Source organism: Macaca mulatta, chromosome 2 (genome assembly GCF_049350105.2).
Source record: "Macaca mulatta isolate MMU2019108-1 chromosome 2, T2T-MMU8v2.0, whole genome shotgun sequence".
NCBI lineage: Eukaryota > Metazoa > Chordata > Mammalia > Primates > Cercopithecidae > Macaca > Macaca mulatta.
Window position 1 is genome coordinate 125,852,736 of NC_133407.1, and position 13,694 is coordinate 125,866,429.

Consider the following 13,694-nt stretch of genomic DNA (forward strand, 5'->3'; position numbering starts at 1 on the left):
TACTCAAATAGATGTCGCTTGTTCCGTGATTTACGTTGCAATGCTAAATGAATAACATGTCACCTATACTAGGTTATCTAAGTGGGGTTTAGGCTGGGCATGGTGGCTCACACCTGTAATCCCAGCAGTTTGGGAGGCCAAAGTGGGCGGATCACCTGAGGTTAGGCGTTCGATACCAGCCTGGCCAACATGGTGAAACCTCTACTAAAGATAAAAAATTAGTCGGGTGTAGTGGTACACATCTGTAATCCCAGCTACTCGGGAGGCCGAGGCTCAAGAATTGCTTGAACCGGGAGGCAGAGGTTGCAGTGAACTGAGATTGCACCACTGCACTCCAGCCTGGGCAACAGAGTGAGACTCTGTCTCAAAAAAATAATAAAATAAATGGGGTTTAGATGGTAATTTTTTGAATCCAAAGTTAACAGTATGATAAAACAAAAGTGCCAGTTGAGTGTCTTCATTTCTTACAGCGCTGGTGTGGGCAGAACAGGCACCTATATTGTAATAGACAGCATGCTGCAACAGATAAAAGACAAAAGCACAGTTAATGTCCTGGGATTCCTGAAGCATATCAGGACACAGCGTAACTACCTCGTCCAGACTGAGGTAAGGAGTAGCTGCCAACGTCCTCATGAGATTCTGGCAAATGCTGTAACTGAAATTTGTTAAATGATAGTGAAGAGACAGATTCATTCTTTTAGGGCTTGCAGTAATTTACAGGTTTGTATTAGAAGACATTCTGACCATGATACTATTCTATGGATCATAGTTTTCTATTTCTGTATGGATCTTAACATTGGGATTCCTAAATAACTACACAAGTACTTATGAAACACGTACAGTTGTTTCAAGAGCTGTGTTAGATGGTAGGGGAAGTTAAACATGTTGTCTGGCCTGAGAAATACATAGGAGAGGATGGTTCTAAAACCATTCATTGAACACAATTTCTTGATTACTTATTGAGTAGAAGCAATAAGCACAGTATAGAATACCGTGATCCAGGCACAGTATAGAATACAGAGCTAAACTTAACACAGTCTCTACTGTAAAGTAAGTTTGGATGGATACAGTGAGTATTGGAGCAAATCACCTAGCTGTAAGTTCTTGAAGAAATTCACTGGGAGGTCCCTGTTAGGGGCAGAATTAAACAAAGGTACACTTCATGAATGACTGGCTAAACCTTAACTCTCCCTCAGTGACTACCATGTATTGTACCTCTTAGGAGCAGTACATTTTCATCCATGATGCCTTGTTGGAAGCCATTCTTGGAAAGGAGACTGAAGTATCTTCAAATCAGCTGCACAGCTATGTTAACAGCATCCTTATACCAGGAGTAGGAGGAAAGACACGACTGGAAAAGCAATTCAAGGTAGTACTTTGAATAAGTTTCTTTGGCATAAAGCAAGGAAATGTTTTAAATGCCTTGAGTTTGGGGGTTATGTCTTCTTTGCATTAATCTATACACTGAAATGGATTACTGTTTGTACTCCTTGTACTCCTTAAATGTGATGCAAAAGAAAAAACGATTTTGACCATGTATGAATTGTTGGTGTTCAAGTAGATATACAGTGTTGTATTTTCTTCTGAGCAATTTATTACTTTATCTGAACATAAACATCAGCCCCTGGCCATAATAACATAGTACTTTAGAGTCACTCATTTAGTCCAAAAAATATCCTCTGTATTTTTTCTGAACTAATCTATCTTACCTTAATTATTAAGAATGATTACTTGTAGACATATTGTCCTAAAAATATGCCTATTTCAAAAACTATTTCAGAAGATAATTTAGAAATTTCAAAAGAATTACTAAACAATACTAGAGAAAAGTTAACTTTTCCTAAATGGTTGTTCTTTTTCTTTGATAGGGACATGAAGAAGCTTAAAAGCTGTTAAGGTTTATATGGAATTGACTGAAGTGAAGGTGAAAAAGAGAGATTATAAGGACTATTAAAATAATTAAGGCTCAGTCATCTGATAACAAATCAAAGTTGCTTCTAACTTTGAAACATTGCCTCTTCAGTTACCAAGTGCTTTCCTATTTATCTTTGTCTTTTAAATTCTATTTTGCACATTGTTCTGTATGTAAATAGTTTCTCCCTTTGTATCAAGATTCAAAGAATGAGATGAATCTACAGTTTTAGTTTTCATGGTAAAACCTTCCATAGACTCTGAAACTTTCATCTGAATCTCAGCTGAAGAAATGAGACTGCCAAGCAAATTATACCAAGTGATATGAAATGAAAAATAATTTAATGTCACTGAGTTCAATCATAAAAGTAATTTAACATTTTTAGCTCCCGATCAACATTCTAACTACTATAAAACCATGAGGTAATTAATAATGAGGACACAGTGTATCATTGTAAATGTTTAACATGAATTCTTACAAAATATTAAGTACCAACATTTCTTACATTCTGCCTTTTTCATTTCTTCAATTTTTTTTATACATACTTTAAAACTTCATTTAAGAAATGCGGCTGGGCATGGTGGCTCACGCCTGTAATCCCAGCACTTTGGGAGGCCGAGGTGGGCGGATCACGAGGTCAGGAGATTGAGACCATCCTGGCTAACACGATGAAACCCCATCTCTACTAAAAATATAATAAATTAGCTGGGCGTGGTGGCGGGCGTCTGTAGTCCCAGCTACTCGGGAGGCTGAGGCAGGAGAATGGCGTGAACCTGGTAGGCGGAGCTTGCAGTGAGCCAAGATCACGATACTGCACTCCAGCCTGGGCGACAGAGCAAGACTCCATCTTAAAAAAAAAAAAAAGAAATGCGACCAGGTAGTTGGTTCTTTTACAGGCACTAACCATTTTAGAGCTCAAGATGAAGAAGAAAAGAATCAAATTTGAAAATGAAAATTATATCCAGGGACCATGAGTTTTACTAAAGCATCTGGAGAACACTGATCTCATGTACTCCATTAAGATGGATGCCAGCCCCCCAAAAAATAGGATTAACAAAATAGTTCAACCAAGCTACATAAACAAACTACTGGGCCGGTTACTTATAACAGCCTCAGAACAATGTTAGTTCAGTTCAACAGAAATGCACTGAGAACTAGTTAAGTACTCCTTTATCTTCAAGAAACATGATTAGCTCATAATAAATAGCATTAGGCAATCTTTTTTAATGTAGACTCACTTGGGTCTTTTATGCCAGTGAGGAATCACAGAAAAAAATTCACAGCAGCAGTGACATCATATAACAGAAGAATCCACATAGTTCTATAAATATCTATTGCACACAGCACCTGTTTAGGGCCTGATAGTAGAAATAAGAAAGATGCAATCAAGGTCACTGAGAGAAGTACCACTAGGAAAGCACAAGAGTGTTCTCTGGGGCTGGGCATGGTAGATTACACCTGTACTCCCAGAGCAGCCTGGGCAACACAGGAAGACCCAAATTCTATAAGCAATTTTTAGCTGGTTGTGCTGATGATGCACCCGTGGTCCTAGCTACTCAGGAAGCTGAGGTGGGAGGATCACAGTTACAGTGAGCTACGATCATGCCACTGCACTCCAGCCTGGGCAAGAGAGCAAGACCCTGTGTCTTAAAAGGTTCTTTGTGGCACAAAAATGGTCTTGTTTATCAGTAATCTGCTTGGGATTTTTGCCAAAGCATCAAGCAAATGCTATCAATTGTATCTTTGAATGAAGACTAAAATGTTTTTTCTTTTTCAGTTGGTCACACAATGTAATGCAAAATATGTGGAATGTTTTAGTGCTCAGAAAGAGTGTAACAAAGAAAAGAACAGAAACTCTTCAGTTGTGCCATGTAAGCCTTTAAAATCAGTTTGTTAGTGATCTTTTATACTGGATTGTATGTTATGTACAGAGACAGCCACTACTCTGATGCTATTGTGATAGCACCCTTCAATTGTACTGTACGTGGCTATATGGTAGAAGGTTTTGAAAATGTCCTTTTAGTAACCTCATTAATATATGACTTTATACCAGCCTCTTACCTGGTACTACCAAAAGGGAAAATGTTATGCTTATTCAACTAAGGTAGTTTAATGAAACTGGGAGAGGTGGCTATCAGTGTCAGCAAGTTGCTGCATCTATCTGACATAGAATACAGCTTCATTTCACCTTGGAATGTAAGAATTGGGTCACTTCTACAATATTATAACATAAAAAATAATAATAAAGCTGTAATTGCTGTGGCATTAACATTCCTTTACAACTTAGAATCCTGGATGAATCTATACAACTAGAACCACATTATTCAGTTACTGTGGCTATTGAGATCAAGGCACTGTTGACTGGGGGTGACCTTTGTATAAATAACTAAGGACACAGCTGTCTGCGTGCCATAGACATAGACATGGGTGATCATTGGGGAGATTTATCTCTAATGAAAAAGGCCTCTAAGACCATCGTGGGCAGAAAAAGGGGTAGACATCGTAGGCAGACATGGAGAAAGGGGTTGGTAAAAGGGCAGAGTATATGTTGGTATAATTGTAGGAATAACAAATTAGAGTCAAAAGTTATCTAAAACCCTATGTCATGTCCATATAAAGTATTCTGTTACTGATCTGCTGTAAAAATCTCTCCCACAGTAAAACTGTATTCCTACAATGCCTGGGTCCTTCTGGGTATGTGCAGCAAAATTTCATTTTACATTCTGCCTCAGCTGATAACACTTGAGCTTGTTTAAAAATATAGATAAGTCTTAGAAAGGGAAGCCAGGAGGATATGTTATTCATCAAGCAAATCTCAGAAAGAGCTGTTGGTTCTGTGTGTATAATAAGGCAAATGTGGTGTTTTTGTTTTTTCCATATGATAGCTGAGCGTGCTCGAGTGGGTCTTGCACCATTGCCTGGAATGAAAGGAACAGATTACATTAATGCTTCTTATATCATGGTGAGAGTCAACAGTTAATTATAAATAAAGTCAATTAAACTGAAAGGTGTTAAAGAGCAGATACCACCTGTGTGACTGATGTCATTTTTGAAATAATTTCTCAATGTGTAATACGAAAAGTAGAGAGATTTCTGTATCTGGAAACTTTTTGGGGGTACAAAAATGCTTAAATTAAGCAGAATGCTTCTTCAGGAATTAATTTTATTGTTAATTTCACACATCTAGTCTTTGAATAAATGTTGAAATTTCTGTTAAGTGAAAACAGCAGGGGTAACTAGAAGTGAACTGCACATGGAGAGAAATTTGTCTGCACAATGCTAGCAGAAGTACATCTAAAAATTAGCCAAATGTACTGAATGCCTTTCCCAATTATTTTAGTGTAGTCAAAACAATGCTATCTTATTTCACGAATATATTTTACTACCACAAAGTTAAAATAAAACATTCATATTCACTGATTTTTTTTTGTCTTCCCAACTGAAGGGCTATTATAGGAGCAATGAATTTATTATAACTCAGCATCCTCTGCCACATACTACGAAAGATTTCTGGCGAATGATTTGGGATCATAACGCACAGATCATTGTCATGCTGCCAGACAACCAGAGCTTGGTAAGTAAAGCACATCTGCTATATATTAATGAGCCCATGAGGCTACAAGCATAAATTACTCTGATACTTTGCCATAGGGCTATAGTAACCATATATGCTAGGGAGGGAATTTAAAATTTTTAAATTCTCATCTTGAAGTCTATAGAGATTCCTTTCATATTCTCACAATACTGTCCCTATCAGTATCCCATTACTTGATTCTCTGATGCTACTGATATCACCCTTCAATTATACTGTCTGTGGTGGTATGGTAAAAGGTTTTGAAAATGTTTTTAGTAACCTCATTAATGTATGACTACACTAACCTCTTACCTGCTGTATGTCACTTTTGAAAAGTAAATAATTGTAGCTTACAGGTACTGAGTATGTAACTGTGTTTACGTGTATTAACTTGTTTAATCCTCAACAATTTTAAGACATACATACTATTATTATCTCACATAATAGCTGAGAAAACTGAGGGAACAAACTTGCTCAAGAGCACACACAAGTAACTGGAGCCAGGATTTCAACCTGAGTCATCTGTCTCCAGAGACCATGCTTATAATCATTTTGCTGTATATCCTACCCCAAAATATTGTGTCAAAAGTACTAATAATGTATCTTTTTTTCCCATTCCATAGGCAAGTCAGATCTACTGCAGGGATAGGCTATTTTGTTCCAACTTAAAAGTCTTTAAGACTAAGCTGCTACCACTTTCCCCTCCCGTAGTCCTTCTCTATTTCAGTCTCTAAGCTATACAGAAGGGTAAGCAAGTTTGTAAAACAGACTTAAAGGTTTCTGCTTTGATCTTGTGGATACTTAAGTTTCAGAATTAGCTGGGTCTATAAAAGTTACTATGTGGACATGTGAACCCATAAGGTAAAAACAGAAAACATTGAGGATCTGCCTTTATGATAGTCAGATTAATGAGTTTTTTAATCAAAGAAGAACAGCATGTGACTGAACCCCCAGTCTTGGTGACATACATTTGACTGTGTGCCCAGTCAGTAGGAACTTCTTCACTTTGTCGCATTTTGCTCCAGCTTCAGGATACCAAAACTGCTTCTGTATGATGGAATGGCAACAAAGTTGAGAATCTTAAACTAAAAGCTGGAGTGTAAATTTTCAAATTAGCTGGCAATAGGGTCTATTCTGTTTGGCATGTGGAAATTGGAGGCACTTAGGGTTGTTAAAACGTTCATTTGTTGGATGAATCAGTATTTTGTTATTGTCACTTAACAGAGGGCAATCACCATAAAGCATCTACTCAGCAGCTCATTTGTATGGGGAGGCTGGGAGAAGACTGGACCAAATAAGTGGATACATGTTCTGCAGACACTGAGGATATAGGAACATGCCATCTCAGTGTCTCTCTGAGGCCTCAGAAGGCTAGATTAGAATCATATACAACTGACCTCTCAGTTCTGAGATGGAGAGTTTCATCATTGCACAGTTTTTCCTAAAGACTGATATCTCTGAGTTCTTTTTGTTTGTTGTATTATTACTGCTATACCTTTACCAGGTCATAATTCTGTAAGGAGCCCAAAAGTCACTGCTTTCTAACTCACAAAGTACTCACAAAGTACAAAGATGCCCAGATATCTTTGACCTATAAATACAGTTGTAAGCAAAACAGTCATGAGACCAGTGTGCCTGCTAAATTAAGAAGTAGCATTTATTTTTCTTAGACTTTCAAGATGAAACATTTTTTCTACCTTTCTTCTACCATAACTCAAATCCCTTTGGTAGCCTTTAAGCTAGTTAATTTATTATTCATGTTATCATCATAGTATTTCTTTAAGGTAAGTAGTTTTTATTCCCACTTGCCAGATATGGAAATTAAGGTTCAGATTAATTTACCCAAGATCACATCCACTAAAAAATCCTGTGCTTAATCTGTGCATATTTGTTACATTTAGATGCCCTGTTCATTACCTTATATCTTTAATATCAGTGTCCTTGGACAAAACCTGTTAAAACCCATGACAGTTACAGACTTCTTTTGTATAGACTAAACCCAGTTGCTAATCTGTTTCCCCTTATGCTGAGCTTTAAAAATAAAAATGTACTTGGCAATAAGCTATATTGAAACTTGAAAGGGTGATAAGTCTTATTGGACTGTTGGCTCATTTCTAATGCAACAATGTAAGATTAAACAAAGCCTTCTTTGTTTTGAACATTATTTAGAATTATTTCTGACTTCAATGATAGTAGGTAGGCATCTTCAGGAAAATGCCCCATAGGAACCTATATACTACAGGAAAACTACAGTTTGCTATTTGAGCTGATTAGGATACGTGGTGTACATCATAATCATATTTCTCACAGTCTCCAACCTATGCAACAATTAACTTTCTCTTAGGCACCCATAGTTTTTAGGGACAGAATTCAAGTACCAAGCCTGCATATCTATTTTTAATCTTAAAATGGATGAACATTTAAAGCATGCCTGATTCAAGGCTGAAAGACTTTCTATGTTATCCCCTCTTGAAATATAACATTGACAGATTTACTTTTCTTTTAAAACTGCCTTGTACATACAGCCAACCTACTTACTCACACACAATGTTCCAAAAAAGTTCTATCCCTTGCCATTTATTAGCAGTGTGATTTTAGATAATTTATGGACCCTCTCCCCAAAGCCTTGTGTCTTCATCTGTAAAGACAGATGATAAAAAATCTCCTCAGGGTTAATATACAAAATTTGTACAGAACTCATACAACTCAATCATGAAATACCTGATTTAAAAATGGGCAAAAGACCTGAATAGACATTTCTCCAAAGAAGACATAAAGATGGTTCCAACTGGTATATGAAAAGGTGCTCAACCTCATTAACTTTCAGGGAAATGCAAATCAAAATACCTCACACCCACTAGGATAGTTATTTAAAAAAATCAAAAGATACCAAAAGCTGGTAAGGGTAACAAAGAAAACTCTCACACACCGTTGATGGGATTGTAGATTGGTAGAGCCATGATGGAAAACTGTCTGGAGGTTTCTAAATAAGTTAAAAATAGAACTACCATAAGATCCAGCAGTCCTTCTTGTGGGCATGTACCCAAAGGAAGTGAAATCAACACCTTGTAAAGATATTTGCACTCCCCTGTTCACTGCAGCCTTATTAGCAATCGCCAAGCTATGGAAACAACCTAAGTTTCCATCAACAGATAAATGGATAAAGAAATTGTGGGGTAGGGAGGAAATGGGAAGATGTAAAATAAATCAAGAGGATACAAAACAACAGATGAGGAAGAACAAGTTTAGAGATCTCATGTCCAACATGAGGACTACAGGTAACAAAACTGCACTGTATTTGGGAATCATGCCAATATTGAGTACATTTTAGCTGTTCCTGCCACAAAAACGAAAGTGAGATGATGGGTATGTTAATTTGCTCCTAACTATAGTAACCTTTTTACTATCTGTATGTATCCGACATCATACTAAAAATATACAAGAAAACTTACAATGTTTATGAAAGTCCTTTGCAAAATGCAGTTCAACTACAGAATTATTAACATAATCCATAGGAAATAATTAGCATGTCTTGATTGCTTAAGCAATTGTGAAATAACAAAATTAATTGACCTAGATCCTGCTTCCTTTTTTACTATGTCAATATTACAGAATACTTTTCAACTGTAGTAAGTCCCCTATAGTGGGAGTGTTTCAGGTTGCTACACTAACAGGTGAGAGGTGCTAGAAAATGATTATCAAAATATATTTTACAATAGAATAACCATTCAACTTGGTATAATTAGATGGGAACATATAACTCTATGAATTCAGTTTAAAAGAAGGCTTGAGAGGTATGGGAAATGACAAAATCAGTATGCAAGAAATAAAAAACAAATGCTTGACAGAACTGCAGAGGCTTTTTTGTTTGTTTTTGTTTCCCAAAGGCAGAAGATGAGTTTGTGTACTGGCCAAGTCGAGAAGAATCCATGAACTGTGAGGCCTTTACCGTCACCCTTATCAGCAAAGACAGACTGTGCCTCTCTAATGAAGAACAAATTATCATCCATGACTTTATCCTTGAAGCTACACAGGTAACCTAAACCTCAGTTCCTCACTAATAGCCATACCTGGGCCCTGGATCATCATTCTAAATAATAATGAAATAATTTACCACCCTCAAGCCAGGCTCAGGCATTTAAGTAAGACTTAATTTTAAATATTTACATTTTCCTTTTTTCTTCCTTCAAATATTTGCTTTTTCCAGCTGGCTAGATGAAATGTAACAGTTCCTCCGATTCAGCATGCATACAAATAGGTCTGTTGACCTAATTATAAAAACAATATACTAGAGCTCAATATTTTCTTTGCCATCAGAAATGTAAGCTTTGCAATGTGTTGCAGAGATGATAATACCAAGTTTTTTAAGTAAATATTTTGCTGCCTTCTTGTGGGATAAGGTTGGGGGGGCTCTTATACTAGTAATTTAAAGGATGAGCCCCTTCCTTGTTTTCCTTTAATGTTATAAATAAGAAAATAGAGTAGCATATAAGGTCTTTAATAATTTATTGTCACTTGAAATTTTTGACTAAGCCAAATGAAATTGTTTCACTAGCATGACCTACTTGGATGTTTGTCTTGAGACAGGGTCTCACTCACAGTGGCATCATCAAAGTTCAAACTCCTGGGCTCACGTGATCCTTTCACATCAGCCTCCCGAATAGCAAAGACTAAGGCACATGCCACATGACTGGTTTTTTTAATTTTAATTTTTTAGAGACAGGTCTCCCTGTGTTGCCCAGGTGGGTCTTGAACTCCTGGCCACCTTGGCCTCCCAAAGTGCTGAATTACAGGCATGAACCACTATGCCTAGCCATGCTTTTTTTTTTTTAAAAAAAAAAAAAAAAAAAAAGCAAGCAAGCAAGCAAACCTTCTTGGCATTTTTCTTCTTTCCAACTGTGGTTTGGTCAACACAACATTGTTGAGAGTTACCTATAACACATGCTTTCTCAGGAGCAAGTCTAGTCATTAGATTGTAGATATGTGAAATAAAGGAAGGGATTTGACTCATGTTGTATTGGTTACAGGATGACTATGTCTTAGAAGTTCGGCACTTTCAGTGTCCCAAATGGCCTAACCCAGATGCCCCCATAAGCAGTACCTTTGAACTTATCAACGTCATCAAGGAAGAGGCCTTAACAAGGGATGGTCCCACCATTGTTCATGATGAGTATGTATCTGTTTCTTAATTTTAAAATGTAGACAGTTTTTTTTGTTTAAGTTCTTGTTGAAAGCAGTAGAAAAGGAAACCAGAATTTTAAAACCTATCTATCACCTCAGCTTGTGACAACTCCATGTTGTTTCTAATGTGGACATGTACAAAGTGTTGTTGCTCTGTTTACATTGTAATATGTCAAACTCTTCCAAGACTCCCAGGTTCTTCTAGAGTATATGGTCGAGAAAGGGGAGAGTATTATATCTTAGCCTACAGAAGTAGACCTGCATGCATTTAGAGGTTTTATGTGTTAGTAACAAATGAGTAAATTAATAACTGTTTACATTAATTAATTTTTTAAAATCCTTACACTGAATTTCAAACACTTGTTAGGGAAATAACCTTTTAAAATATGACTTAGTTGATGAGTAGAGATAAAACTAGTAGTATTAATGATAATATTTAAAGTTCATGATGTGTTTTAAAGTCTACAGTACTGTCTTTTGGGATTTAAAGATAAGGAATATGAATTCTCAAAGAGAAAAATAACTTGCACCTGTTCTCAGAGCTTCTAAGTGTCCGAATGGTATCCCAGCCCAGCACCTTTCCACTTTAATAACAAGGAAAGGATCATAGATATATCTTATTGTTTATGGATATTTGGAGCCAAACTTCATGGCCTGTAAGTTGGTTATATAATTGGGTCATTTCAGATCTCACAAACCTTTAGCCAATATTACACATTCCCATTTTTATTTTAGTTCCAAGGTAGCTCTTGGTCAGCAGCATCCATTATGTTCATTAAATTACCAACTAGCATAAAGTATTAATAAATTTGAAAGTGAAGCTTATTGTGAAGGCTTTTTTTCCTTGCACTAATGCTGTAACATGAAGTACACAAGGGCTCAGCACCTTCATTCACCTCAAATCACAGTACTCTCCTACTTGAAGTAATGTGTACTAGCTGCTTCCAAAAAATGTTATAGTCTTTCAAAACATTGGCCTGACTCTTAATTAGTAAGATGAAAACTTAAGATTTGAAAAGCATTACAGTTGAAACATTAATTAAATAGCACACTAAGTAAGATCACCGGAAATGTGACAACCATCAACAGTGGTTAAATAGCACAGACAGCCTCAAAATAACCGGGGAGTTGCTACTGAACTAAAATTTTGTGGTATGCAGTTATAGCATAAAGTTAGGGCATTTTCTAGAATTCCTGAGTTTTACCAGCTCTTATCATCTCTTGTCATCAAATTCTAATGTTACTGCCCAATTACATGACTGATTTTGCCGTTATGGTAGTACTCCGAGGTGTTTTGTCCTGAAGTCAGTAATGCACCAAATCTTATATTTTAGGGTAAGGAAAAAGGAAAAGAAAAATAACCACCAGTTAAATACTAAACAGAAGTGTTTGATTCACTTATCTATATTCAACTTTTAAGTAATTTTGTCTTATTCAGTGATTTTTATGTCACATGCTGAATATATATCCCCTCCGGAATTAATCAAATGTATGCAGGCCTCATTCTTAGGCCTATATACAAAAAGAGCAAATTAATCCTAAACCAGTAGATCTGCAAATATCATATAGGTGAGATGCATTAAAAGCCACCAGTAGAAATGTATTAATTCATTTATCTACTCTCTGCAGAGAATAAGTTAATTCCATTGAAATTACTGAAGAGAAACTTTAAAATTTTTAAACACTTGCTAGCTCTAGTGAAATACTCTGAACACCAGTTCCTTTTCAGTTTCCATCTTACCTACTTTTTGTACCTCTAAACATCACTTCCTGATGGCCTACAAACACCTCAAATTCAGCATAGCTACAACCAAACTCATCTTCCCTGCCTGCCCCTAATCAACTTAGTTGTACAGACCAGAAACATATCAGAGTTCTTTTTGAGTCTCCCTCATTTCCAGGTCTAATTGGCCACCACCAAGTCTTCTTGGTGCCATCCATTCTTTCAATAGACTTTTCAAAATCTTTTACAATCTGGTGTAAGTTTACATTTCCAGCTATCATCCCAATCTGCCACTGAAGTACTTCCTGCATACCACCTTGCCCCTGCAAATCCTCTTTCCTCCAAGTGCCCTTTCATTCAACACAGTTCAAAAGTCACTCTCTGAGACTCTAACTCATCCCAGAGGTGCTAAGTGAAATCATTAACATGACATCTTTACCAATGCATACCAGCTAAATGTCATTCCTTCTTATCATGTCACATCATAATTATTTGTGTACATGACTGTCACTCTCACATTGCTGAGGCCAGCAATGGTAATTTATTCATCCCAGTTTCCACAGGGTGAAACCCAGTGCCTGGGACAGCATGGGTGCTAGATAAGTATTTGCATGAAATGGGTATGTGTTGTAAATTGTGATGACTTACAAACTATTAAGCCTATGTACCCCTATACAAATTGTCCCCAGAAAGCCTTGCTTTTTGTCTCATTTATTGCTCAAAGTCATTTTGGCTGCTTAAATTCTTCTTTTCAAAGTGTTTTTAACCTCTGTCAAAGGCAGGAGTGAACAGGCTTGGGGAGAAGGCCTGCACGCATTTGATATGTGAGGCAAAGAGTTGAACTTTTAGTGTGCAAACACTGTGACATCTATTTGGTCTTCATAGAGATCTTCTTAACACCTACTTTTGGGGGCGGCAGGTGGTGGTGGTGGTGGTGGCGGCGGTGGCAGTCTCAGGTGTGTCCTAGGTGGATGACATTTCTAGATAAGTGAGCTAAGAATAAAATTCCTAACCAAAAACTAAACTGCTTCTATTTGAGGACAGGCACAGCTTAAAGGCAGACGGCTTCATTCTCAGCATTCTATAGTCAACTGTTCAAGATTATTCTGCTCAGAGGCTGATTTGCATCATTACTGTTGATTTTAAAAACAGCCTGTGTTCCCACAGAAGATGTTTAGAACATAAGCATGGTTCTCACATAGTCTTATAAGACAGCTGTAGATCAGACCTCACCCAAATTACTCCATTTACTCACAGACTGAAGAAGAGTTCCCTGTGCAAATACTTAATTACTCACTCTGGAG

General features: G+C 36.9%; 1 protein-coding gene across 2 annotated transcripts in view; it reads left to right on the top strand.

Annotated features, from left to right (window-relative positions):
* The window catches only part of PTPRG (protein tyrosine phosphatase receptor type G), a 745,340-nt gene that overhangs the window by 719,958 nt on the left and 11,688 nt on the right, over positions 1–13,694 (top strand). For both annotated transcript variants that reach the window (XM_015130516.3, XM_002802749.4), the window contains 7 exons: positions 471–606; positions 1,223–1,369; positions 3,690–3,783; positions 4,798–4,874; positions 5,358–5,486; positions 9,374–9,520; positions 10,514–10,656. In XM_015130516.3, the coding sequence (XP_014986002.3) occupies positions 471–606; positions 1,223–1,369; positions 3,690–3,783; positions 4,798–4,874; positions 5,358–5,486; positions 9,374–9,520; positions 10,514–10,656 (873 nt within the window). The remainder of the gene's footprint in view (positions 1–470; positions 607–1,222; positions 1,370–3,689; positions 3,784–4,797; positions 4,875–5,357; positions 5,487–9,373; positions 9,521–10,513; positions 10,657–13,694) is intronic.